We start from the raw sequence: 26,661 nt of genomic DNA, 5'->3' as shown, positions 1-26,661 counted from the left end.
AGTTTGATTTTCAGAAAGCACTTCAATAACAGAATATAAATGTCTTTTCAGATATTGATCGTCTGATAACAATTGGAGGAATGGTGATTAGATTGTCTCCCTTGATTCCTGAAATGAGGGAAGCGTTTTTCCAGTGTAATGTTTGTGCTTTTACTGCTACAGTAGAAATTGATCGTGGTCGTATATCAGAACCCACACTATGTTCTCATTGTAATACTAATCATTCATTTACTATGATACATAACAGATCTCAGTTCAGTGATAAACAGATGATTAAATTACAGGAATCGCCAGGTACTAATAATTATTGTATATCTTGACTTGTATTAACATTTGTATGCAATATTTACCATATTTCATTTGAGGACTTAACATACGTAACAAAGATTGATGTACATTTGTACTGTTGGGCTTGGTTTTATACGCCCACATTTTCATGTGGACGTATATTGTCGTCGCCCCTGTCCGTCCGGACGGTCGTGCACAATTGTTTGTGGACACTCTTCAGGTCACCATACTTATCCAATTTTGACGAAACTTGAAATATAGGTTTATCTCCAAAAGATTTCTTTTGCTTTCGCTATAGGCATGTATCAGATCGAAATTTCATGGATTATGGCCCCTGATTGTACGAAAAATCATGTCTTTAGCTTGTGGACTCTTTAGAGGTCACAATTTTAAACCGATTTTGATGAAACTTGAAATGCATGTTTATAACCCATAGATCTTGGTTTCTTTTGATATTTGCGCATATCAAATGGTAGCTTCCTGAATTATGGCCCTTGATTGTACGAAAAATTGTCTTTTGAGCTTGTGGTCCCTATAGAGGTCACAATTTTTATCCGATTTAAAAAAAAAATGTGTGAAGATATCACAGTTCTACACTAATGATGGTTGAGTTGAATTTCCTGAAAATTAAAAAAAAACGTGTGAATACATCAGTTCTACACTAATGATGGTCGAGTTCGAATTTCCTGAAAATCAGACAAAAACTGATGGACATGATGGTCGCCCCTTGTACGCAAATTGTGTAAAAATATGGTACATCAAGGTTGTGGACCCTAGAGGCCACAGTTTTTATCCGATTTATAAACTGTTTAGATATATCACCATTCCACCATAATGAAGGTTGAATTGGAATATTTGTGCATTTCAGACCATAACTTTCTGGATTATGGCCCCTGATTGTACAAAAAAAATCGTTTTTGTTTTTAGTTTGTTCTCTATCCATCTCTTACAAAATGTGGGCGTATCCTGCCTGGCAGCCACTGGTTGATGTTTTATGTCATTCTCAAGTTTTGTGATCTATACTAAGAAAACAATTTAATCTAAATGTCTGATTTAAATGAACTGAAATAGTTTTATGTTGAGATATTTGCCACCATCACAAATGAAAAGTGAAAATTAATCTAATTGAATAAGGAGATAACTGTAATAGTTTATGTTACTGTTTGGTTAATTTTTCAGCATATCAACTATTTACCTAATGTCAAACTAAATGTAGGCTAGTGTTCGGATTTTCACTAATACTAATAGGCATTTGATGGTTATTTTGAATATGATATATAAAGCACATCGTAGTGATGAAAGAGAATACTTCCAGAACATCAATCATTCAAAGAACTGCATCTCCAAAAAAGAAAAAATAATTATTCATGAAAGTTTTTGTTTATTTTGCAGATGATATGCCACCAGGACAAACCCCCCATACAGTTATAGTTTATGCTCACAATGATCTGGTTGATAAAGTACAACCTGGAGATAGAGTAACAGTTACTGGTATATACAGAGCTACACCATTACGTGTGAATCCCAGAATGAGAAATGTCAAATCAGTTTATAAAACTCACATAGATGTTATTCATTTCCGTAAAATAGATGATAAAAGATTGCGTGAAGCTGGTGATGATGGAGATGAAAGGTATAAGATACTCTTGTGAAATAAATTACCAGTGGGGAAATATGAAGAATTATCCTGTATTTTAGATCCAGTGACCCATCTTTCTAAAAGTAGTACCTTATTTTTAAGGTTTCACTTTATATTAAGAAGTGAAAACCTAGTGGGGGGGGGGGGATTTGGTACATAGACATACTATGTTTGGTTTTTAGACGCCCACATTTTCCTGAGGATATATATTGTTGTCGCCCCTGTCCATTCGTACGTCCACAATTTTGAACACTCAACAGGTCACAATTTTTATCCGATTTCAATGAAACTTGAAATATAGGTTTATCACCCTAAGATTTCGATTCCCCTGATATTGGCATGTATCGGATTGTAACTTCATGGATTATGGCCCCTGATTGTATGAAAAATCAGGTTTTTAGCTTGTGAACACTGTAGAGGTCACAATTTTATCCGATTTGGTTTAAACTTGATATGTATGTTTATAACCCACAGATCTCAGTTCCTTTCAATATTCGTGCATATTGGACCATAACTGCCTGAATTATGGCCCCTGATTGTATGAAAAATCATGTCTTTAGCTTCTGGACCCTATAGAGGTCATAATTTTTATCTGATTTAAAAAAAAGTTTAAATATATCTTCGTTACACCCTAATGATGGTTGAGCTCGAATTTTTTATACGCCCACATGGAAATGTGGACGTATATTGCCGTCGCCCCTGTCCATGCGTCGTCCACAACTCCAAATGTTTTGATCCAATTGTTTTAAAATTGATATATGAGGCCACAATTTTGATCCGATTTTGATGAAACTTGAAATACGTGTTTATAACCCAAAGATCTTGGTTCATTTCAATATTCGCGCATATTGGATCGTAACTTCCTGAATTATGGCCTCTGATTGTACAAAAAATCTCGTTTTAAACTTGTGGTTCCTCTAGAATTCACAATTGTTATCCGATTTAAAAAAACATCAAATATATCTACGTTACACCGTAATGTTTGTTGAGTAAGAACTTTGTGAAAATCTGGCCGAAACTGTCGGACAAAATGGCTGCCCCTCGTACCTAAATAGTGTAAACATCTGGTAAATCAATGTTGTGGACCCTCTAGAGGTCACAATTTTGATCCGATTTCGATGAAACTTGAAATACATGTTATAACCCAAAGATATTGGTTCCTTTCAATATTCGCATTTCGGATCGTAACTTTCTGAATTATGGCCCTTGATTGAACAAAAATTGTAGCCCAAAATGGAAATTTCTTAGATTCTAATTGGTCGAAAAGTGGTGTCGAATGAGTATAACAGTCCTCTAAATTTTCTGGGCGACTCACTGCGAATGAATATTTTCTGGGTGCTAGACTCTGTTTGCAGTGGCCAAAAATTCTACACCTCAAAACTTTATTCTTGGAAATCTTCATGAATTTTTTCTTGTATGTCATCAACAATGAAATTCAACCATTGGCTTATTGAAACACACACCTGAAACACAAAAAACAAAGTTAGTGAGTGTATTTGAAACATAATAAGTATATTTAATTTCAAGGCTGGTCTGACAATAATGGTTGCTATGGTCATTCTATCATAATCAGACTGGTCAAAATCGAAGATTTTCAACAAGTGAATAAAAATACTACAATTTATTGAACTCTGTATGGATCATAATATATTTTTAAAAATATACAAGTCGGGCTGATACTGATATGAATAGGACAGAGACTAATTTTCATACACAGGCCATGTTTTTTTTCCGAAGAAAAACAATCACATTCACAGCGTCGAAATGACAACGTAAACAAGCATAGCAACCACATGCGTACGCTACACAGCATATATCTACACGGTCGTACGAGTGTATGGACATTTATCAAACACGATATGTAATTTGTTTCGAACCTAGTCACTGCTGGAGTTCAAAATCATTTAAAAAGTACATAAAATACACTTACGATTTCTGTTTCAATCTTTAAAATTATTGCAGAGTGACCTCCCTTTCCAAACAGACACAATTAACCAGTAGCTTAGTGAACCAAATAGAATGGAAATGAGTGTATATCTTATTACGTCACGGATATTTTCATTACGTCAAAATTGTTTTCCTTGGTATTTACGACATTAAAACCAAAAAACGACCGTCAACTATCGCGAAAGAAAGAATTCCAAGAAAAATGTTAAATATTTTGGGCTACAATATCGATAAACACCTCCTGTTTAGAATTTATCGGACTGTTATTGTCCATTTGATAACGCTTAAATTTTTCATTAGATCTAATGATTTAAGCGGTATCAAATGGACAATAACAGTCCGATAAATTCTAAACAGTCGGTGTTTATCTCCTAAAAAACGTTTTTAGCTTGTGGTCCCTGTAGAGATCACATTTTTATCCGTTTTAAAAAAGCATGTGAGTATATCACCATTACACACTAAGATCTTGGCTCCTTTTGATAATCATGAATACCCGAACTTAACTTCCTGGATTATGGCCCCTGATTGTTCGAAAAATCGCATTTTTCACTTGCGGATTTTCTAGAGGTCACAATTTTTTTCTGATTATAAAAACATCACCATTCCTTAAATGAAGGTTGAATTCAAATTTTGTGAAAATCGAAATGAAAGTGCCCGACAGAATGGCCGCTCTTTGTACGCAAATTGCGTAGAAGTGTGTAATACAAAGGTTGTGGGCCCTCTAGAGGTCCCAATTTTTATCCGATATCAACTCTATGAAAAAAAAAAAAAGATATAACCAATACAATTAGTACAATATTAGTCTACCAGGTTCTTTATGGATACAATATTTTCCACTAGTGGGAATTTAAACATACATTATGCAAGAGCTAAATCTGTCTGTTGTAGGTTTTTCTTTAGACCTGAAATGTTATCTAAATTTTAATTAGGCATTAATTAACCTATCCAGACCATAATCAACTCTAGATGGCATCGCTAGCCTGCGATCGTAAGTGGATTGTGAGCTGATTTACTGCGTAACTTTCCTTCTCGATTTAACGATTAAATGGATAAGCGAGACTATGTTGTAAAATCGTACTGACTTTTGTAATGATGACCGAGTCTAGGCAGAAATTTTCATTCGCTTAAATCTTGGTTCATAGTGGATCAATTTGAATGAAGTTTTCAGTAAATTGCATTTACATTATCTTGTTTTTAACTATTATAGTGAGAACTGCCAGCTTGTTATCGAATCTCCCATAATGTATCTTTAAGAGAAAACTAAGCAGTCCACAATTTTTGTCCCCCGCCTTGGATTGCTCAATACTTTTGAAAAAGATAAATGTACAATTAATCAATATGTGTCATCTGTTGGCTTGTTCAAGTAAAATATTGATCATAATGGTCTTGCGTCTTAATGCTTCCTTTAAATATCTATTTGTAGTAAAGAGGTACAAAGAATGAGTCAAGATAGAATTGATATTATTAAAGGGTTAGCCAAGAAGCCAGAAATATATCAACAACTAGCTCGAGCTATTGCACCTAGTATCTATGAAAATGATGATATCAAGAAGGGAATATTACTTCAATTATTTGGTGGCAATAGGAAAGATTTCACAAGCTCAGGTAGAGGAAATTTCAGGTATGATACAATTTTGTACGAAAAAATTACGTATTTGCGAATATCGGATCGTAACCTTCTGAATTATGGCCCCTGATTGTACGAAAAGTCGTGTTTTTAGCTTGTGGTCCCTCTAGAGGTCACAATTATTATCCGGTAAACCATTCGAATATATCGCCGTAATATTGGTTGAGTTAGAAGTTCGTGAAACTTGGACCAACACTGCTGGACAAAATAGCCGCCCCTCGTACGCAAATAGTGTAAACATCTGGTATATCAAGGTTGTGGACCCTCTATATAGAGGTCACAATTTTGATCAAATTTTGATGAAACTTGAAATGCATGTTCATAACCCAAAGATCTTGGTTCCTTTCAATATTAGTGCATATTGGACCATAACTTCCTGAATTAAGGCCCCCTGATTGTACGAAAAATATCGTTTTTAGCTTGTGGGTCCCTCTAAACGTCAAAATTATTATCTGATTTAAAAAAAAAACATTTGAATATATCACTGTACGCCCCTCGTACACAAATAGTGTAAACATCTAGTATATCAAGGTTTTGGACCCTCTAGAGGTCACAATTTTTACCCGATTTTAATGAAACTTGACATGCGTGTTTATAACCCAGAGATCTTGGTTCATTTCAATATTTGCGCATATCGGATTTAACTTCCAGAATTGTGGCCCCTGATTGTAGGAAAAATCAATTTGTTTAGCTTGTTCTCTATCCATCTCTTGCAAAATGTGGGCGTATCTTGCCTGGCAGACGCCGGTTATTTATAATATTAAAATTCAGCAAAATGTATTGATTTGAAGTAAACTAAACAGCCAAAAAAAACATCAGTACAATTTTAAAATCAGAGAGGCGCTTTAAGCAAATCCTTCTAGAAAACGACTTATTAAATGGATCAAAGCAATTTTTGTTGTTGTGTGTTGACACATTACTGATTAATTCATTACAATTCCAAGACATTACGAGAAGGTTTAGAGTCTGTACACAATCTATGCCTCAGTATCTGGTGTGTCCACCGCGAGTGTCAATAATAGCAGCGCAGCGTCTGCACATTGAGTGGACCAGATGATTGATGAACGTCATTGGCACCTGGAACCACACTCTCAGAAAAGCCTAGCGCAATCCATCGGCTGTGTTTGGTCCATCGGTTGCGTTTTTGAGAACATTTCCTGGGTTCAATTCTGTTTGGGAAGGAGCCTTATTGCTCAGGTAAAGTTGGAGATGTGGTCACAAATATACAGTAGAAACATTTGGCAACTTTTATGCCATGCGTCTATTCAGAGTAACATATCAACCTGACGTTTCTTTTGCTGCTTAGTATATTTAATTTCTAGAAATCTGAAAAAGCACCAAAGACAGACCAAGAATATGAATCAATAAGAATTTTGGAATAATACAATCAGAATTGAATGTGAACACTATGTTGTATTGGTTGATGTTTTGATACAGTTATATTAAACATATTTGATTAATTATAGATCTGAGGTAAATATATTATTGTGTGGTGATCCTGGTACAAGTAAATCTCAACTATTACAGTATGTATTTAATCTTGTACCTAGAGGACAGTATACATCTGGTAAAGGTTCTAGTGCTGTAGGTCTTACAGCTTATGTTACTAAAGATCCTGAAACAAGACAACTTGTACTACAGACGTAAGTATCACTTTCTGTTGTCTAACATTTTCTATCACAGAGAACTATGATTAATAGCTTCAGTGAAAATGAGCAGTATGTTTTGGTACTGAGTTGATACATAAATTTTGAAATATGGTTCAAAAACGTATTATCAACATCCGTATATAGAGGTATTGCTTGATTGCCAGAAAGACAAGTTTCATAATACTGATCTAACCGTGAATTGTAATTTCAGTGGTGCTTTAGTATTGAGCGATAATGGCATTTGTTGTATTGATGAATTTGATAAAATGAATGACAGTACCAGATCTATACTACATGAAGTTATGGTAAAATTTATATTTATATATCTCTTCTGTGTTAAAATAATCCATTATACGATAAGGTGTCTGTAGCTAAAACTGAAATATTTATTAATGTGGGTTCAAGACTAGTTAACTAGTCATATTGTTGGATCAACTTAAATTGACTGCAAAATAGCATTAACTAATAAAGATTATAATTTTTAGGAACAACAGACACTGTCTATAGCTAAAGCTGGTATAATTTGTTCTTTGAATGCCCGAACCTCCATATTGGCTGCTGCTAATCCAGTTGAATCACAGTGGAATAAAAATAAGACCATCACAGAAAATATTCAACTTCCTCACACCTTATTATCAAGGTATAATAACAATATTATTTTATCATTTCATTCTAATAGACAATGCCAGTGAAATTGAAGTTATTGATTTTAGAAACTTATCTGGGGGGAAACTGGCACATTGTCAAATGGATCATTTATGTTTTGTTTCCCTCTCTTGTACAATTCATTAATTAAATGACAATTATTTTCAGATTTGATTTGATATTTATTATGTTGGATCCTCAAGATGAATTATACGACAGACGATTAGCGGGCCATCTTGTCTCTCTGTATTTCCGTAGTGAGAAAGAAGCTGAAGAAGAACAACTTGTAAGTAATGGATTCCTAACTACAGTGGAGTCGGTCACGTCTAACATCTGAATACAGCATTCTGTGAAATCCGTCAACATTATCAAGTCCCGATTTATTTCCTTATTACATCAACCAAAAAAGTTTTGAGTAGTCCATATTCTGAATACAGTGGACTCTGTCAAATCCGACATTGTACGGGATCGTTACAATATGTCAGGTTACACAGAGTATCGGAATACCCAGTTTTCTCAAAACCGGAAATAAGTGTAACTTCAAAAACCGGAAGTATTATTATAATGTAGCTTCGAATCACCAGAATGTTATTCCCTTTAAAAATGATTAACCTTTCTGTACATTCAAAATTTTATTACCAGTACATTAATTTTTGTGTTTCATTTAACATGCGTAGGCATTTTGAATAGGTCAAGTCTGTCGTTAATTTATCTTCTTCACCGTCTTCAGTTGATCTCACTCTTGTCTTTGCTATCACATGTTCATTGATAATGGGTGTACTGGATTGAACGTTCCAGAATTGAATTCTCACAATCCCAAAAATAGTGACAATCGAGTGAAATGGGTACTTCCGGCTACAACGCATGCGTCGACGCATATCTCATCCAACCATGCAGCCAAAACCCGTTCGTCGTGTTTAATTACTTCACAATTCTACTCACACCACCTCCGTCGTCGGGACTGACAGGACTGAATTCCGCGTCACTCGATTGCAATTCTGTCAATTCAGGACGTTCCGGAGGTCGTCATCACACAGTTTGAAGAGATCCGTAGGGTGACCAAACTTATAGATTATTCGAGTTTAATCGGCATACGCAACAAATTTTTCCAACAGGTGCTAGGGATATTTTTACAACTGAATTCGGGGGAAAATTAGTGGATATTCTTGAGTATTTGTCACAACTGTCGTACAAGAGATTGAAATTATCAAAGTAATCAATAAAGACCCACGGTAGCGAGTTTTAACCTCACACATAATTGATTGGTGATTGCTTGTTAATCTTTTGTGGCTTTTAATCTCAGCGATAATTGATTGGTGAGTGTTTGCTTCACTCCTGCCGATTGAAGGTTGGATCATACGGCGTTGATTCAATGGAAAGACTGATTGATGTCGCAATCCGGAATATTCAGAGGTCGAATTACCCAGAGATTTTTTAGCTGAAGTAATAAGGAAATAAATCAGGACATGAAAATGGTGTCGGATTTCACAGAAGGCCGAAGTGATCAGAGTTCGGATGTGACAGAGTGCACTGTATTCCGAATTACGACATCAATCAGTAGTCCTGCCACACGATTTGCATTGAATTAACATTGGATTATCCAGCCTTCAATCAGTGGGTGTTAACCGACGAGCAATAACCGATCTATGATCGGTGAGCTTAAAACAGGTGTCAGTCTTTGTTGATTACCTTGATAATTTTGTAATCTCTTGTAAGAGAGCACTTGGTATTTCAATTCATTTGAGTTTCTCAGATTAAAAACAGCCACATTATTTATAAATTGCTGAGATGAAGAATCACTATCATTATAACATTGTGTTCATAATGTATGATTGTCTCGTTACCTTGTAATGGCAACTATGTACACTTTCCTTGTATTAGTGCAGCACCATACAACACAAATTGCCTTTTGCACACAAAAAAAAACATGTTAAAAACTGCTAAAAGAAAAAATATAACAAACCATATTTTTTGTCCCACGCCTTTTAAAGAAAGCAGAAGCCTATTAAAATGTGTCCTTCTGTCTGTCCGCCACACTTTTTGGGACACAAAAACTTTCTTTCTAATTGAGCTAGAGTGGTCAAACTTGATGTAGGTGTTAATTAGGTCAATGCCTTGATGGAATTCAAAGATGAGCTTTTTCTGCTTAGGGTAAGCAGAGATAAGCAAATTGATTGGTTGATGCTTTGGGACACGATAACTTTAGTTCTAATTAAGTGAGAGTGATGAAACTTAGAAGTATAGTTTCATTACATCAATAGCGTGACTAAGTTCAATAATGAACATTTTCTGCTCAGGGTAAGCAGAACGATAAGTAATTTGCTTGGTCGAGACTTTGGAACACAATAACTCTCATTCTAATTGAGCTAGAATGTTCACACTTGGGGTAGGTGTTTATTGGGTGAATGCCTTGATGGAGTTCGAAGATGACAATTTTCTGCTTAGGGTAAGCAGAGATAGGCAATTTGATTGTTTGATGCTTTGGGACAGGATAACTTTGGTTCTAATTAAGTGAGAATGAGGAACTTGATGTATAGTTTTATTACATCAATACCTTGACTAAGTTTAATAATGAACATTTTCTGCTGAGGGTAAGCAAAGCAATAAGCAATTTGATTGGTCGAGACTTTGGAACACAATAACTCTCATTCTAATTGAGCTAGAATGTTCACACTTGGGGTAGGTGTTTATTGGGTGAATGCCTTGATGGAGTTCGAAGATGACAATTTTCTGCTTAGGGTAAGCAGAGATAGGCAATTTGATTGTTTGATGCTTTGGGACAGGATAACTTTGGTTCTAATTAAGTGAGAATGAGGAACTTGATGTATAGTTTTATTACATCAATACCTTGACTAAGTTTAATAATGAACATTTTCTGCGGAGGGTAAGCAAAGCAATAAGCAATTTGATTGGTCGAGACTTTGGAACACAATAACTCTGCTAATTGAGGTAAAATGTTCAAACTTGGTGTAGGCATTCATTAGGTGACTGTCTTGATGGAGTTTCATAATGAAAAAGCAATCTGATTGGTTGATGCTTTGGGTCACAATAACTTTGGTTACAATGAAGTGAGAGCGACGAAACTCGGAATATAGATTCATTATATCATTAAATTGACTAAGTTCAATGGTGAGAATTTTCTGCTTAGACTAAGGAGCGATAAGCAATTTGATTGGTCAAGACTTTAGAACATAACTCCGCTTTTAATTGAGGTAGAATGTTTAAACATGATGTAGATGTTCATTAGGTGAACGTCTTGACTGAGTTCATTGATTAACATTTCGAGCTAAAGCTAAGCAATTTCATTGGTTGATGCTTTGGGACAAGATAACTTTGATTCTATCTGATAGAGAGTGATGAAACTTAGTGTATAGTTGATAATCAGTTTGATTGCTCGATATTTTTGAAAAAAATAAATGTGGGATTAATTAACATGTATCATCTATTTATTTTGGAGAGGGACATCAGCCACACTGTCGCCTTGTATACTTGGGTTTTCGATTGTTAATTTATTCATAATCATGTCCTAAGAAAGATCATTAATCTGTCATATTTGTTACAGGATATGACAATACTGAAGGATTATATCACTTACTCAAAAGCTGAAGTACATCCCAAAATCGGAGAAGATGCTGGTCAGGCTTTTATACAAGCTTATGTTGAAATGAGACAAGTTGGTAGTAGCAGGGGTCAGGTTTCAGCTTATCCTAGACAGTTAGAATCTCTCATCAGATTAGCTGAAGCCCATGCTAGGATGCGACTATCAAATACTGTTGAAGTTGCTGATGTTGAGGAAGCTAGACGGTAAGCGTGCAATTAAATAACCTGTATATTTCTTATAAAAATGTGGTGATGCACAGTTAGCACCCCTTCCATTGTCGCCACTGTTGCTTGTAAATGCATTAGCCAGAAAAGAATCCTATTGATTTTCAACAATTTCCGATAATTACTATTGGAGTTGTGTTAGTTGTTCAAAGGTTAATTATAATCAGATTGACATGAAATTTATGCACAATGTTTATATTCATGAGATAAAGGAACCTGTAGATCTTCAACAAGTTACCACTCTTGACATTTTGTTCCCTGGAATATTTAGTCTAATAATTAAAGATATATTCAAATGAACGCATCTTGCTTTCGCAAATGGAAATTATTATTTTTTACTTAATTTTTTTACAAAAACTTGGTTGGACAATCATGTCCAAACAAAAGGCAATTTGACTTTTTCAGGGCATGATTATTTCTGATAAACTCATCATGGCTTGCAACTTGTATCAATTTTGATACGCCCACATTGAAATGTGGTCGTATATTGTCGGCGGTAATATCCAATTGACCTTAAATTTATACACAGAGTTTGAGGTCATAAGACGAAGTCTATGGGTTTTCAGCGATTTCTGATAATTACTGCCAGAGTTATGGCCTTTGATCACTTTGAAAAATCTTGTGGACGCTCTAGAGGCCAAAGTTAATATCCGATTGACATTAAATTTATACACAGTGTTTGAGGTCACAAGACGAAGAAGCCTATTGATTTTCAGCGATTTCCGATATTTGCTTGCTGCCAGAGTTATGGCCCTTGATCACTTCAAAAAATCTTATGGATGCTCTAGAGGCTAAAGTTAATATCCGATTGACTTTAAATTTATACACAGTGTTTGAGGTCATGAGACAAAGATTCCTATTGATTTTCAACGATTTCCGATAATTACTGCCCAAGTTATGGCCCTTGTTCACTTTGCAAAATCTTGTGACGCTCTAAAGGCTAAAGTTATCATTCGATTGACTTCAGATTGATACACAGAGTTTAAGATCTTGAGACAAACAAGTATATTTATTTTCAATGAATTTGTATTACTTGAACAGTTAATTCCATGATATTAAAAGCTTTGTATACAAAACATTAGCATGGGTGAGAACTTTATAAAAACCAAACAAATTCTAATACTTTTCTGATAATTACTTCTTGAGTTGTTGCTCTTAATCAGATTTTAGTGTATTATAAATGTTTCATTACCGAAAAAAGTAAAATTATGCGACAAGTCTTGTTGACTGCCCAGACGATTTAGCTGCTGTGGGCGGATGTTATCCCTGGCAACCTATCTTTAGTTCCTTGAGAATGCTCCCATTACCTACAAAGGACAACCCACAAAAGAATGCATGTAGTGAGTGCATGTTTTGTGCCTGGCAGCTCATTCGTTTCCTATTATATTGCTAAATTATTGTTTTCAACAGGTTATATAAAGAAGCTTTAAAACAAGCAGCTGTAGATCCATCTACTGGTAAAATAGATATCACAATTCTAACTACTGGTATTAGTGGTGCTGCTAGGAAACGTAAAGCAGAAGTAGCACAATGTCTCAAAAAACTTATTACTGAAAAAGGCAAAGTTCCAACATTGAAATACCAGCAGCTATATGAACAATTCCGTGAAAGATCTGATTTTGTAAGTTCCAAATTTTTGTTAGCGAGTCATTTTTATACTCCCACATTAGGTCTTAAGAGTATTGTTATCGTCAATTTTCATCCACAATCCTTTTAAACAATATACTAGATAAAAAAAACTAACTTAATTCATAAATGACTCTTCTCATTGTAATGAAGATATATCTTTTTTCCAGCCTGTCACCAAAGATATGTTTGATGATGCACTGAAAGAATTACAAGATGAAGACTATCTCATTGTAACCAACAAGGTTATTCGATTGTGCTAAAACTTGATTAAAAGATATTTGAGATACGATACTGGAGAAGGATGTTAATGTCTAGTGCTACTGTTTTGTAGATAATACAAGAGCAATAGTGGTTTTGTAATATTGTGCAGAATAACTGATGTATATACCTCAATGTAGAAATTGTTCATAATTGATGTCAGTAACAAATAAAACCTTATAAAACACAATTTTGATAAGCAACATTAATTTTGCTTCTTGTTAATATATATATATATTTGTACATAGATAACTGATGAAGATAACCAGAATTGTGTTCAAAGATACCAGATTTGCATTTAAAGTTTACATTTTCATTGCATCTTGGATAATTCTCTTTTTATCTGAAATGTAATGGTGTAAAACTTGGGATTTGGATTTTTTTATTATAATAATATAGGAATTTATTGATTAACCATATTGATCAAGTAAATCATTAATTATTTCATATTGATCATGTAAATCATTATTTCTGGACAATCTCATTTCTCCAATATGTTATATGAATATGATGAAATTTGTAAGATGTAAATACAAAAATAAACCATGATGTGGTACATTATTTTATTGTCACTATGTGTTTCACAATAAATGAAATATGTTTGACATGCTAAAGGATGGATGTAGGAGTAAATTGTCATCCTTGTCCTGGGCAAAATTCTTGATCAATGTTATATAGAGAACTGTATCAAATTTCAGAGTTGTTCTTCAACATCAGTTATTTCATGTTAATAAAAACATCTATAGCTCTACAGTTCTATATCTACATCGAAATGGCAGTTTTACATTGTCATGACTCCCTTCTATTGTTCTGTATAGGCTTAAATTATCATCTGATTGACTTGAAATTCATACACTGTTTAAAGATGCATTATTCAAGAGCCTAATGCAGATTTTTTGTTAGGCCTCAAATGTTATATAAATCTTAATTAGATATTTATTTACATGTCAAGGCCCATAATCAACTCTCTAGAACTTCGGATGGTTTTGATTTTAAACAAAATTAAATATGATTGGCAGTTTATATCCCAAAGATCACCCCACTGGATTATGACCCCTGATTGTAAGATATTCACACAGATCGGATCGTAACTTCAGGAATTATGGCTCCTGATTGTGCGAAAAATCGGGTATTTAGTTTGTGGTCCCTCTAGAGGTCTAAATTATTAACCAATTTATATCAATGTTCAAATGTATCACTGTTGCACCATAATGTTGGTTGAGTTCGAATTCCGTAAAAATCGGACCCATACTGCCGGACAAAATGGCAGCCCCTTGTACACAAATATGGTAATTCAAGGTTGTGGACCTTGAAATGTATGTTTAAAACCCAAAGATCTTGGTTCCTTTTGATATTCCTTCATATTGTATTGTAACCCCTTGTAATGGCAGCCCCTTGTACACAAATATGGTAATTCAAGGTTGTGGACCTTGAAATGTATGTTTAAAACCCAAAGATCTTGGTTCCTTTTGATATTCCTTCATATTGTATTGTAACATCCTGAATTATGGCCCTTGATATTACGTAAAATCTTGTTTTTAGTTTGTGGTCCTTGTAGAGGTCACAACTTTTATCCGATTTAAAAAAACGTGTGATGTTTGAATTATGGTAGAGGCCACAATTTTGATCCGATTTTGATGAAATTTTTATACGCCCACATTTTCATGTGGAAGTATATTGTCGTTGCCCCTGAATTATGGTCCCTGATTGTAAGAAAAATCATTTTAGCTAGTGGACCTTATAGAGGTCATAATTTTTATCTGATTTAAAAAAACGTATTATTATGTCACCGTTACACCCTAAGGATGGCTGAGTTTGAATTTCGTGAAAATCGGCCCAAAACGGATAGACAAAATGGACGCCCTTCGTTCTCAAATAGCGTTAAAAAAAATATGGTATATCAAGGTTGTGGACCCTATAGAGGTCGCAATTTTTATCCGATTTTGTTGAAACTTGAAATGTAAGTTTATAACCCAAAGATCTTGGTTCCTTTCGATATTGGCGCATATCAGACCGTAACTTCCTGAATTGTGGCCTCTGATTGTACGAAAAATCGCGTTTGTAGCTTGTGGACCCTATAGAGGTCATAATTTTTATCCGATTTAAAAAAAACTGTATTATTATATCACCGTTACACCCTAAGGACGGCTGAGTTCGAATTTCGTGAAAATCGGCTCAAAACTGACAAGACAAAATGGCCGTCCCTCGTTCTCAAATAGCGTAAAAATATGGTATATCAAGGTTGTGGAGCCTGTAGAGGTCAATTTTTATCCGATTTTGTTGAAACTTGCAATGTAAGTTTACAACCCAAAGATCGTGGTTCCTTTAGATATTTGTGCATATCGAATTGTAATTCCTGAGTTATGGCCCTTGATTGTAGGAAAAATCACTTTTATTAGCTTGTTCTCTATCCATCTGGCGAAAATGTGGGCGTATCCTGCCTGGCAGCCGCTGGTATATTTATGTTTAGATCACAAAGATCTTGGTTCCTTTTGATTACGTGCATATATCCGAAGTAACTTTCTGGATTATGGCCCCAGATTTTTCGAATAACTGCTTTTTTAGCTTGTGGATTCTCTAGAGGTCACAATTTTTTATCCGATTTTAAAAACTATTTCAATATATCACCATTCCACCATAATGAAGGTTGAATTCATATTTCGGGAAAATCAAATTGAAAGTGGCTGCTCTTTGTACACAAATTGTGTAATACAAAGGTTGTGGACTCCCTAGATGTCACAATTTTTATCAAATTTTAATGAAACCAAAAATATATCTTTATATCCAAAAGATCTGTTCTTTTTGATATTTACGCATTTCAGACCATAACTTTCTGGATTATGGCTCCCAATTGCACAAAAAATCTGTTTTGTTTTATCCATCTCTTGCAAAATGTTGGCGTATCTTGCTTGACCACCGCTTGTTCACCTTGTGAACCCTCAAAGGATAAAAACTATAACCTGATCTGTATGAAATTGCTCCCCCCATTATAGTAGGGGAGCTAGCTGACCGTTGTTCCTAAACTCAGACAAAATTGGCACTATGCCTAACAGAGGCACCATCATGGCCGATGATCAGAATGGGAATTCTTAAGTTGCACATCCCCTGGGGTAAGGGGGCTGTACGCCCCCGAAATCAGGAAAAAAATCGATTTAATTCAAATCTTTGCGGACAAAGTTAATCTTTGCTACATATGTTCGCGTTGCTAAGGCAAACTTGAAAAGTGCCCTTCAGAACAAAAAATCTTCTGGCTTCAGAACGTCCCATAGCTACCCGAGTACGTAGGTTTATTTCAAAATATGATGGACAACTTTGATTCCTTTTTCAGCTGATAGGGTATGGTTGTTGAACCTTGTGAACATTCGAACGACAAAAGTTATCATCCAATCTGTATGAAATTTATATGTATTATTTGAATTAGTGAAACGAAAAAGCCTGATGAATTTCATCAATTTTTGTAGATTACTTCCAGAGTTATGGCCCTTGTTTTAGTTTTTAGAACCTTGTGAACCCTCCAACGACCAAAATTGTGTCATCTGTATGAATTGTCTATTAAATGCCCGTAATTACCTACAAAAGAATAAATATGTAATAATGAAGAAATTCACATACCTACAAAATTGTCCTGAGTGTTTTACGATAATTAGGTCTACAAATGTTAAAAAGGAAGACAAGAAACAGAAGAGAAAAAAGTCTGGTCAACTATTCTTTCAATTCTGATTGATCAAAAGGTCTCTCTTTTTTTTTTGTCTAATTTTACAGCAATCTTTCACTATATCTTATGCAGAACTGTCAATCCATTTGTTTTCACTGACACTCATTATTCTATATTCTAATGTTGATCTATTAAAACTATTGAGTTGGTAACACCGCTCTGGACATAAGCCTCTTTGGCCTACTGGGAAAATAAAAAAAACTAAAGCCTGTAATGAAAGACAAGCGCCTTTAATAATTTGTGTGGGGAATGTAAGAATAAAATAATTTGAAATATATAAAAAAAACACATAAAAATCAACATATTTCTCATATTTGAACTCTACAATGGATTAATCAAACAATTCGATTATCACAGTTTATCTTGCGTTTCTCACAATATTTTAAGGGATTTTCAAAATTACTCTATCATTTCTTCATAATTTATATAATATACATGCCCATTGTTTGCAAAAGAATATTTAAATTATGTACATAAACTGCAGTACTACTAAAAGTATATGAATAATATGTTATAAGATGCATAATTCATTAAAAAACTTTTGAGGTAAAATATACTCTTAACCTTGGTATAATCACAATCCACAACCATCATAACTTGTAATAATCATTTTTAGCTAAACATATTTGAAGAGAAAGCTTTTTTATCACTTAAAACATATAGTACTACCAAATATATTTGAAAGAAAAATGGCACTCCCAGATTCTCTATAATTATTATAATTATTAATCCAGTTACGTAAATGGAAGTTTGACTAGGTTATGTTGTCAAAGGTGATCACTGCATAAATTAATGTTTAAATGCACACTCTGGTTTTCGTTTCATAGTATTTCCACATACAATTTTTAGGCTCTAAGCTTCAGATTTAAATAAAATAGATGCATAATAACCCTAAGCATTGTTGATGCAGAATCATCCACTTACAAATATCAATGACACCAGTATTCTTGGTAGAATAGTCAATAGAAGCAGCAGACAACTAACCAGCTGTTTATTTTAAAATAAAACTGAAGTTGATCATCGGGGCCCTGTTTCACGAAATTTTAACTAAAGATAAAATCCAAATTTTAGTAGATACTTCAATTGTGATTGGCTAAGCACTAAAATCAAACTAATATTATCCAATCAAATTACTAAAATTTGGATTTTATCTTAGTTAAAATTTCGTGAAACAGGCCCCAGACCTATATAACAAGACAGTGACAGTCTTAAACTGAATCTGTTATGTTTTCATATGGTTATTTTTTAATATTAAAGGAAATGGGTTGACTGACAATCTGTTCATAGAATTTGACTCAAAATTATCTAGAACTCCAACTGGGTCTTGGATATAAATTCTGGACATAAATTAAGAATAAGGCCCATGGTGATAAAAAATAACAGTCTCTAAGATCTTTTAATATGTACACAGTAATTGTATAAATATATATTGAAAACTATAATATAATACATGTAACTCTAAAAAAAAAAAAAAGAATACAAATGGGCCATACAAAAAGATATTCTGGTTCTAAGATAATCCTTATGGTGGCTGAAAGCGTCCATTTACATCGGCGGGTTTCTAGATATAATGCGAGAGTCGCCGTTAAGCCAGCACGACGAAAAAGGCGCCGATCGGCGACTTTTTCGTCGTACTACCTTATCGGCGACTCGCGACTTTCACAACACGAGAGTCGCCGTTAAGCCATGCGCCGAAAAAATCGGCGACTTGCTTAACGGCGACTCTCGTGTTGTGAAAGTCGCGGGTCGCCGATAAGGTAGTACGACGACAAAGTCGCCGACCAGCGACTTTTTCACCGTGCTGGCTTAACAGCGACTCTCGCGTTGTATCTAGAAACACGCCAATCTAAATGGACGCTTTGTGTTAATTTTGTCAAAGGGTGACTACTTGGTTAAAGGGGCATTAGGTAAGTTTAGATGAAGAGCGGACAGTTCTCGCTATAATAGTTAATAAATAGAAATTGAACAAATATGCTGAAAATTTCAGTCAAATTGCTTCATTCTGAACCAACATATTAGCCATTACGGAAATTGGTATGATAAAGTCTCGAATATACATTTTTACGTTAAATTAATAATTTACATAACATTTCAGGCCTAAGAAAGACCAGCAACAGATCGATTTAGCTCTTGCATAATGCATGTTTAAATGACTTCTCATACACATCTAATTTCAAGGCACTGCATTTATCTTATGTTGTTTATTGGAATGTATGGTCATTAACATTATTAGTGTTGTGTACTTGATAACTGAGTCTATGCATTCATTTAATTTTTTTTATATTTACTTCCTTTAACCAAGGTGAGATATTTACCTATCGTAATTAATGAGACTTTATTTTTTAAAATAAAAATATGTCATGCGACCCTTGTGAATTGAGCGGGATTATCTGAGAACCAGAATATTTATTTCATATGGCCATGATTTAGCACAAAATAAAAAGATACGGTGACCATTTAATATCCAAATAGAAAAACACTTTCTAATATCTGGGAGCATTATTATCATACATGATGTTCTCAGATATTACATCACATTGTCGTTGTTTAGGAAATTACCAGATCTTATATATTTTGTCATACATTTGTTTTACATAATATCCTGGTAAACAATTGCATATATACCTATATATTTGATATATCCCAGAGTAGTTCTGTAATTATTGTTTGGTAAAGAGTGCTTAAATACAGGTGTCAATATTTAGCAAATAATAATACTGTCAACATTTTTTGGTTATGAACAAACATATTTCTTTCCCTTAAATATTGAAGAATTTAAAGATTCCATATAAACATGAACAAAAGACAGTTGTTGGATTTTACACATTTTCTATCTTTAAATGTTCTACTTTCAACATTCCTCTTTTGGACTCTGCTCTGTATTTAGCTAGATCTTTTCTTGTGACCATACCAACAGGCTAAAAAAACAGAAGATAATTGAAAGCATTATGTAAAATTTAGAAACATTGTGAAGTAATGTAGAAAGATGAAATTAAATAATTCTTGCCATAAAAATGTGTGAAGCTAAAACAATTTCTAGTCAAGTTATAATTTATTTACCTAATATGCAAGATATGGCCACATTTTGCAAGAGATGGAAAGAGAACAAGCTACCAAAAAAACTGATTTTTCGTACATTCAGGGGCCATAATCCAGTAAGTTATGGTCTGAAATGCGCAAAAGGAAGGAACTGAGATCTTTGGGATATAAACATTTATTTTAAGTTTCATCAAAATCAGACAAAAATTGTGACTTCTAGAGGGTCCACAACCTTCGTATTACATACTTATGTTCATTAAGGTGTAACGGTGATATATTAAAGTAGCCAAGTTTCCAACTCAATATCATCCAAAATCTTCCTCATTGAAAACACCAATTATTTGTCAGTTTAAATCAACATTGATGTGATCTTACGGGGAAAAAATGGTCTTCTGATATCCAATATTTAAGACAAAATAAACATTTCACCACTGGTACACGAATCGTGTACCATAATGTGTTTCAGTGTCATTTTTAACAAGGGACAAGAAAGAATGAGACTAGAGATTCCATAAGTCATGTCAAGTGCTGACGCCATATTCTTATATGGAGAACATGCGCAATAGACTGGAATAACCAGACGCTAGAAATTGATATTCGAATGAGACTTCTGGCGTATTTCGCCGAACGTAACTGATTTGAAATTAGAGTAAAAACGGAAACGATAGAATGTAAATCAGTTCATATACATTCTGATAACATTATTGTATGCGTTGCGACCCATTTGTGTCAATTTCTAGGTCTCAAATATTAGCGATTTAGCTCCTTTAAAGAGTTTTTATACGCCCACATTTTCATGTGGATGTATATTGTCGCCCCTGTCCAGACATCCATAAGTCCGCAATTTGTTTGTGGACACTCTACAGGTCACCCCCGTCGTCCATCCGGCGTCCACAATTGCTTGTGGACGCTCTAGAGGCTGAAGTTAATATCCGATTGCCTTTAAATTTATACACAGTGTTTAAGGTCATGAGACGAAGAAGTCTATTGATTTTCAGTGATTTCCGATAATTACTGCCTGAGTTATGGCCCTTGATCACTTCAAAAAATCTTGTGGACGCTCTAGAAGCCAAAGTTAATATTCGATTGATTTTAAATTTATACACAGTGTTTACGGTCATAAGACGGAGAAGCCTATTGATTTTCAGCAATTTCCGATAATTACTGCCCTCGATCACTTCAAAAAATCTTGTGGATGTTCTAGAGGCTAAAGTTAATATCCGATTGACTTTAAATTTATACACAGTGCTTGAGGTCATGAGACAAAGAATTCTATTGATTTTCAACGATTTCCGATAATTACTGCCAAAGGCTGAAGTTAATATCCGATTGCCTTTAAATTTATACACAGTGTGTAAGGTCATGAGACGAAGAAGCCTATTGATTTTCAGCGATTTCCAATAATTACTGCCAGAGTTATGGCCCTTGATCACTTTGAAAAATCTTGTAGGCTACAGTTAATATCAGATTGACTTTAAATTTATACACAGTGTTTAAGGTCATTAGACGAATTTTCGATAATTACTTCCAGTTATGGCCCTTGATCACTTCAAAAAATCTTGTGGACGCTCTAGAGCCCAAAGTTAATATCTGATTGACTTTAAATTTATACACAATGTTTAAGACCACTAGATGAAGAAGTCTGTTCATTTTCAGCGATTTTCGATAATAACTTCCAGAGTTATGGCCCTTGATCACTTCAAAAAATCTTGTGGACGCTCTAGAGGCCAAAGTAAATATCCGATTGACTTTAAATTTATACACAGTGTTTACGGTCATAAGACGGAGAATCCTATTGATTTTCTGCAATTCCCGATAATTACTGCCCTCGATCACTTCAAAAAATCTTGTGGATGTTCTAGAGGCTAAAGTTAATATCCGATTGACTTTAAATTTATACACAGTGCTTGAGGTCATGAGACAAAGAATTCTATTGATTTTCAACGATTTCCGATAATTACTGCCAAAGTTATGGCCCTTGATCACTTTGAAAAATCTTGTGACGCTCTAGAGGTTCAAGTTATCATCCGATTGACTTCAGATTGATAATTACTTCATGAGTTGTTACACTTAATCAGATTTTAGTGTATTATAAATCTTTCATTACCGGACGATTTAGCTGCTGTGGCCGTATGTTTCGTTACCTCGCAACCTATCTTTCTATTTTGACGAAACTTAAAATATAGGTTTTTCTCCAAAAGATCTCGGTTCCTTTCGATATTGGCATATATCGGACCACAACTTCCCGGATTCGACGATTGTACGGAAAATCACGTTTTTAGATTGTGGACACTCTAGAGGACACAATTTTCATCTGATTTTGATGAAACTTGAAATGCATGTTTATAACCCAAAGATCTTGGTTCCTTTCGATATTTGCGCATATCGGATAGTAGCTGCCTGAATTATGGCCCCTGATTGTACGAAAATCGCTTTTTGTTTAGCCATAATCCAGGAAATGATGGTCTGAAATGCGCGAATATCGAAAGGAACTGAGATCTTCGGGATATAAACATATATATATTCTTCAAAAAAAGTAGGGGATATTTAAAAACAATACAAAACTGCAGAAATGCACTGCTGTTTTTATTAGAGGTAACCAGTTTATGTTAATAACAAGGCCAATTGCCTACACATGAACATAAAAAGTTCATCTGGGCAGCTTATCTGACGACCCCATTTCACTCGCAAAGAGATACACTGTCAAAAGTGAAAATGGACGTTTTTGATTTTTATCTTAATAATGAGTAATTGCTCCACCAATCCTCAGACATTCAGCAATTCGTCGCGGCATGCTCCTAACTAACCGTCCAATCACGATTTGGGGCAATCTGATCCACTCCTCTTGCAGTGTCATGGCCAATTCTTGCAGTGTTGTCGGTTGACGTCGACAAACACGTCTCCTGATCAAATTAAACGTAACACACTAAAGCAAAGATATGCTAAACAGTAAATCATGGATAGGAACGCAATCATGGATAAGATAAACCAGCAAGCAGCAGTTTTCATCAACCCTTCCTTGAAGTGTCAAATTTGACAATGAACCCCTCCCACGTGTATGGCCCTATTGCGTGTCACACATGCAGCTCAGTGGTTCTGTTTGGGCGACAAGTTCTTCATCTGTGAACATACTTTCAAAGCATGTTCAAGTGTCCATGACTATTTATCATGTAACAACCTGCATAGGTATTTGCATTTCAATATCCCCTACTTTTTTTGAAGAGGATATTTTAACTTTCATCAAAATCGAATAAAAATTGTGACCTCTAGAGAGTCAACAAGGAGAGGCCATTTTTACGAAATTTAGACGGTGATATATTTTTTGGGGGGATAAAAATTGTGACCACAAGCTAAAAACCCGATTTTTCTTACAATCACCCAGGGAGTTATGGTCAGATATGTGTGAATATTGAAAGGATCGAGATCTTTGAGTCATAAACATGAATTTCAAGTTTCATCAAAATTGGATAAAAATTGTGACCTCTAGGGTCTCCACAAGTTCGGTGTCCCGTGCAGCGAAAATTTTCCCTACAGACTGTTTCATTTTACTTTTACAAGGTTCTTAAAACAATTGTTGCCTAATGCACATGTTTCTAAATTCAATTTCCTGTTCCAGCTTTCTGTTATGTTTCATAAAAAGGTAGTCTTGATTATCCCGGCCTGTCATTCAGACGTAGATAGACTGGTTAAGCGAGACTAATTTCAAAACAAGGGCATGTAATCTACTTTTTACTCAAAAGTGCCCGGATGTTATGGCTGATACTTGTAACCACTTTTCAGTCTATTATTTATAGATGGAATGGTCATAGCTTATTAAGTGCAACGTGACCGTTTATTTAGTGACTATAAATGTGTGAAACTGATTTAAGGCTTGGTATATATATAAATATTGTGGTGTAATTGTCGAGAAATTTGGAGATATTTATTTATGGTGCGGCAACCTACCACAAGCTAAAAACATGATTTTGGTACAATAAGGGGCCATATTCCATGAAATTACGATCGGATACATCCCAATATCGAAAGGAACAAGATATTTTGGAGATAAACCTATATTTCAAGTTCCTTCAAAATCAGATAAAGATAGGTAGCCAGGCAACGAGACATACACCCACAGCAGCTAAGTCGTCCAAGCAGTCAACACATGTTGTTGCATATTTTTATACGCCCACATTTTCATGTGGACGTATATTGTCGTCTCCCATGTCTGTCCGTCCGTCTACTGTCTACAGGTCACAATTTTTATCCGATTTCAATGGAACTTGAAATATAGGTTTATCACCCTAAGATCTCGGTTCCTTTCGATATTGGCATGTATCGGACTGTAACTTCATGGATTATGGCCCCTGATTGTACGAAAAATCACGTTTTTAGCTTGTCAACACTGTAGAGGTCACAATTTTTATCCGATTTGGTTTAAACTTGAAATATATGCTTATAACCCAAAGATCTCGGTTCCTTTTGATATTCGCGCATATCGGAACGTAACTTCCTGAATTATGGCCCCTGATTGTACGAAAAATCGCATTTTTAGCTTGTGGACCCTATAGAGGTCATAATTTTTATCTGATTTAAAAAAACGTATTATTATATCACCATTAATCCCAAAGGACGGCTGAGTTCGAATTTCGTGTAAATCGACCCAAAACTGACAGACAAAATGGCCGCCGTTCGTTCTCAAATAGCGTAAAAATATGGTATATCAAGGTTGTGGACCCTATAGAGGTCATAATTTTTATCCGATTTTGTTGAAACTTGAAAAGTAAGTTTATAACACAAAGATCTCGGTTCCTTTCGATATTCGCACATATTGGACCGTAACTTCCTGAATTATGGCCCCTGATTGTACGAAAAAATTGCGTTTTTAGCTTGTGGACAGACAAAATGGCCGCCCTTCGTTCTCAAATAGCGTAAAAATATGGTATATCAAGGTTGTGGACACTATAGAGGTTACAATTTTAATCCTATTTTGATGAAACTTGAAATCAGACCTGTCAACTCTACCGCATCACGCGGTAAAGTGCTGCGAAAAGGCCCCATGTACCGTTCTGCTGCGCAGTAATAGATTTCTACCGCATTTTCAAACAACGAGTTTTTTAATTTTCTCGCCAAAACTATGGAACTAAGGGAAGTAACTCTTTGCATGTAAACAATAACTTTCGGTTATCAACATCGATTTGGAATATTGTAAGGTGTAATTTAGCTAAGAGATTTGTTCTCAAATTCTTTTCAACCTATTTTAGAGTTAATAAAGCGGATATAATTATTGGCACGTGTTCTAAATACTCTTAAAATGCGTAGCGATAAACTAAACAAATTGCGACCAATTTACGGCAGCAATGGCTGACATTTTCGTTAGCGCGCGTACGTACGTACAGCATCTAATACAATACTTCGAATGCAACACAACAAGATGGGAATACGTCTCGACGATTCTGACTTACATGTAACACTCTCTAGAATAAATGTAAAAGCAGATTTACGGAATCACGGGGGGAAAAATCCCATACATTGAGAGGATAATCGCCATGGGGGGCATGATTAAATCGATACCAATTTTTTAAGCCCCCCATCCTCTCTCTATTCCTAACGTAGAAATTCTATATAATCTTTCATGAAACAATATTGACAAAAACTCTCGGAATGGGGAACACACGTCACAAGGATATTTTCAAATCATGCTAAGTTAAAACAAAAAGAAAAGTGGTACTGGTAGGCCTACTACTGCCAGTAGCCTACACTGGACTGGTAATTTTTTTTTTTACGTTACTAATTATTTCTTTTTGTAGGCTACATATTCAATTTTGGTTTAATTACATAAATAATGTAATATTTTATCTATTACCCATTTGGGCCTGCAGTTCAGTGTATCATTTCTAAATTAATTACCCTTGGAAGTGCGAATTTACGCGTTTTTGGAAATCTACTGCCAAATCATGGTTTCTACTGCATTTTTTACACTACCCTACTGCATTTTAGCCCTGAGGGGTTGACGGGTCTGCTTGAAATGTAAGTTTATAACCCAAAGATCTCGGTTCCTTTCGATATTCGTGCATATCGGAACGTAACTTCCAGAATTATGGCCCCTGATTGTACGAAAAATCACGATTTTAGCTTGTGGACCCTATAGAGGTCATAATTTTTATCCGATTTAAAAAAAACATATTATTATATCACCGTTACACCCTAAGGGCGACTGAGTTCGAATTTCGTGAAAATCGGCCCAAAACTCACCGACAAAATGGCCGCCCTTCATTCTCAAATAGTGTAAAAATATGGTATATCAAGGTTGTGGACCCTATAGAGGTCACAATTTTTATCCGATTTTGTTGAAACTTGAAATGTAAGTTCATAACCTCAAGTTCTGGGTTCCTTTCGATATTCGCGCATATCGGAGGGG

General features: G+C 34.9%; 2 protein-coding genes across 4 annotated transcripts in view; one reads left to right on the top strand and one right to left on the bottom strand.

The window, feature by feature from the left end:
- LOC126814582 (DNA replication licensing factor mcm4-A) overlaps nt 1-14,221 on the top strand; it is a 29,598-nt gene extending 15,377 nt beyond the window's left edge. The window contains exons 7-16 of the mRNA XM_050539828.2: nt 52-294; nt 1,681-1,921; nt 5,298-5,495; nt 6,968-7,144; nt 7,362-7,455; nt 7,636-7,790; nt 7,964-8,081; nt 11,358-11,599; nt 13,031-13,241; nt 13,417-14,221. Coding sequence (XP_050395785.1) covers nt 52-294; nt 1,681-1,921; nt 5,298-5,495; nt 6,968-7,144; nt 7,362-7,455; nt 7,636-7,790; nt 7,964-8,081; nt 11,358-11,599; nt 13,031-13,241; nt 13,417-13,509 — 1,772 coding nt within the window. The 3' untranslated portion in view covers nt 13,510-14,221. The remainder of the gene's footprint in view (nt 1-51; nt 295-1,680; nt 1,922-5,297; nt 5,496-6,967; nt 7,145-7,361; nt 7,456-7,635; nt 7,791-7,963; nt 8,082-11,357; nt 11,600-13,030; nt 13,242-13,416) is intronic.
- Nucleotides 14,222-17,436: 3,215 nt separating this feature from the next.
- Nucleotides 17,437-26,661, bottom strand: part of LOC126814583 (H(+)/Cl(-) exchange transporter 7) — a 141,762-nt gene continuing 132,537 nt past the window's right edge. For all 3 annotated transcript variants that reach the window (XM_050539829.2, XM_050539830.2, XM_050539831.2), the window contains exon 23: nt 17,437-20,140. In XM_050539829.2, coding sequence (XP_050395786.1) covers nt 20,042-20,140 — 99 coding nt within the window. In that variant the 3' untranslated portion in view covers nt 17,437-20,041. The remainder of the gene's footprint in view (nt 20,141-26,661) is intronic.

Source organism: Patella vulgata, chromosome 3 (genome assembly GCF_932274485.2).
Source record: "Patella vulgata chromosome 3, xgPatVulg1.2, whole genome shotgun sequence".
NCBI classification, from domain to species: domain Eukaryota; kingdom Metazoa; phylum Mollusca; class Gastropoda; family Patellidae; genus Patella; species Patella vulgata.
The sequence above is the reverse complement of the archived record's forward strand: the minus strand, read 5'-3'. Positions and strand labels throughout refer to the sequence as shown.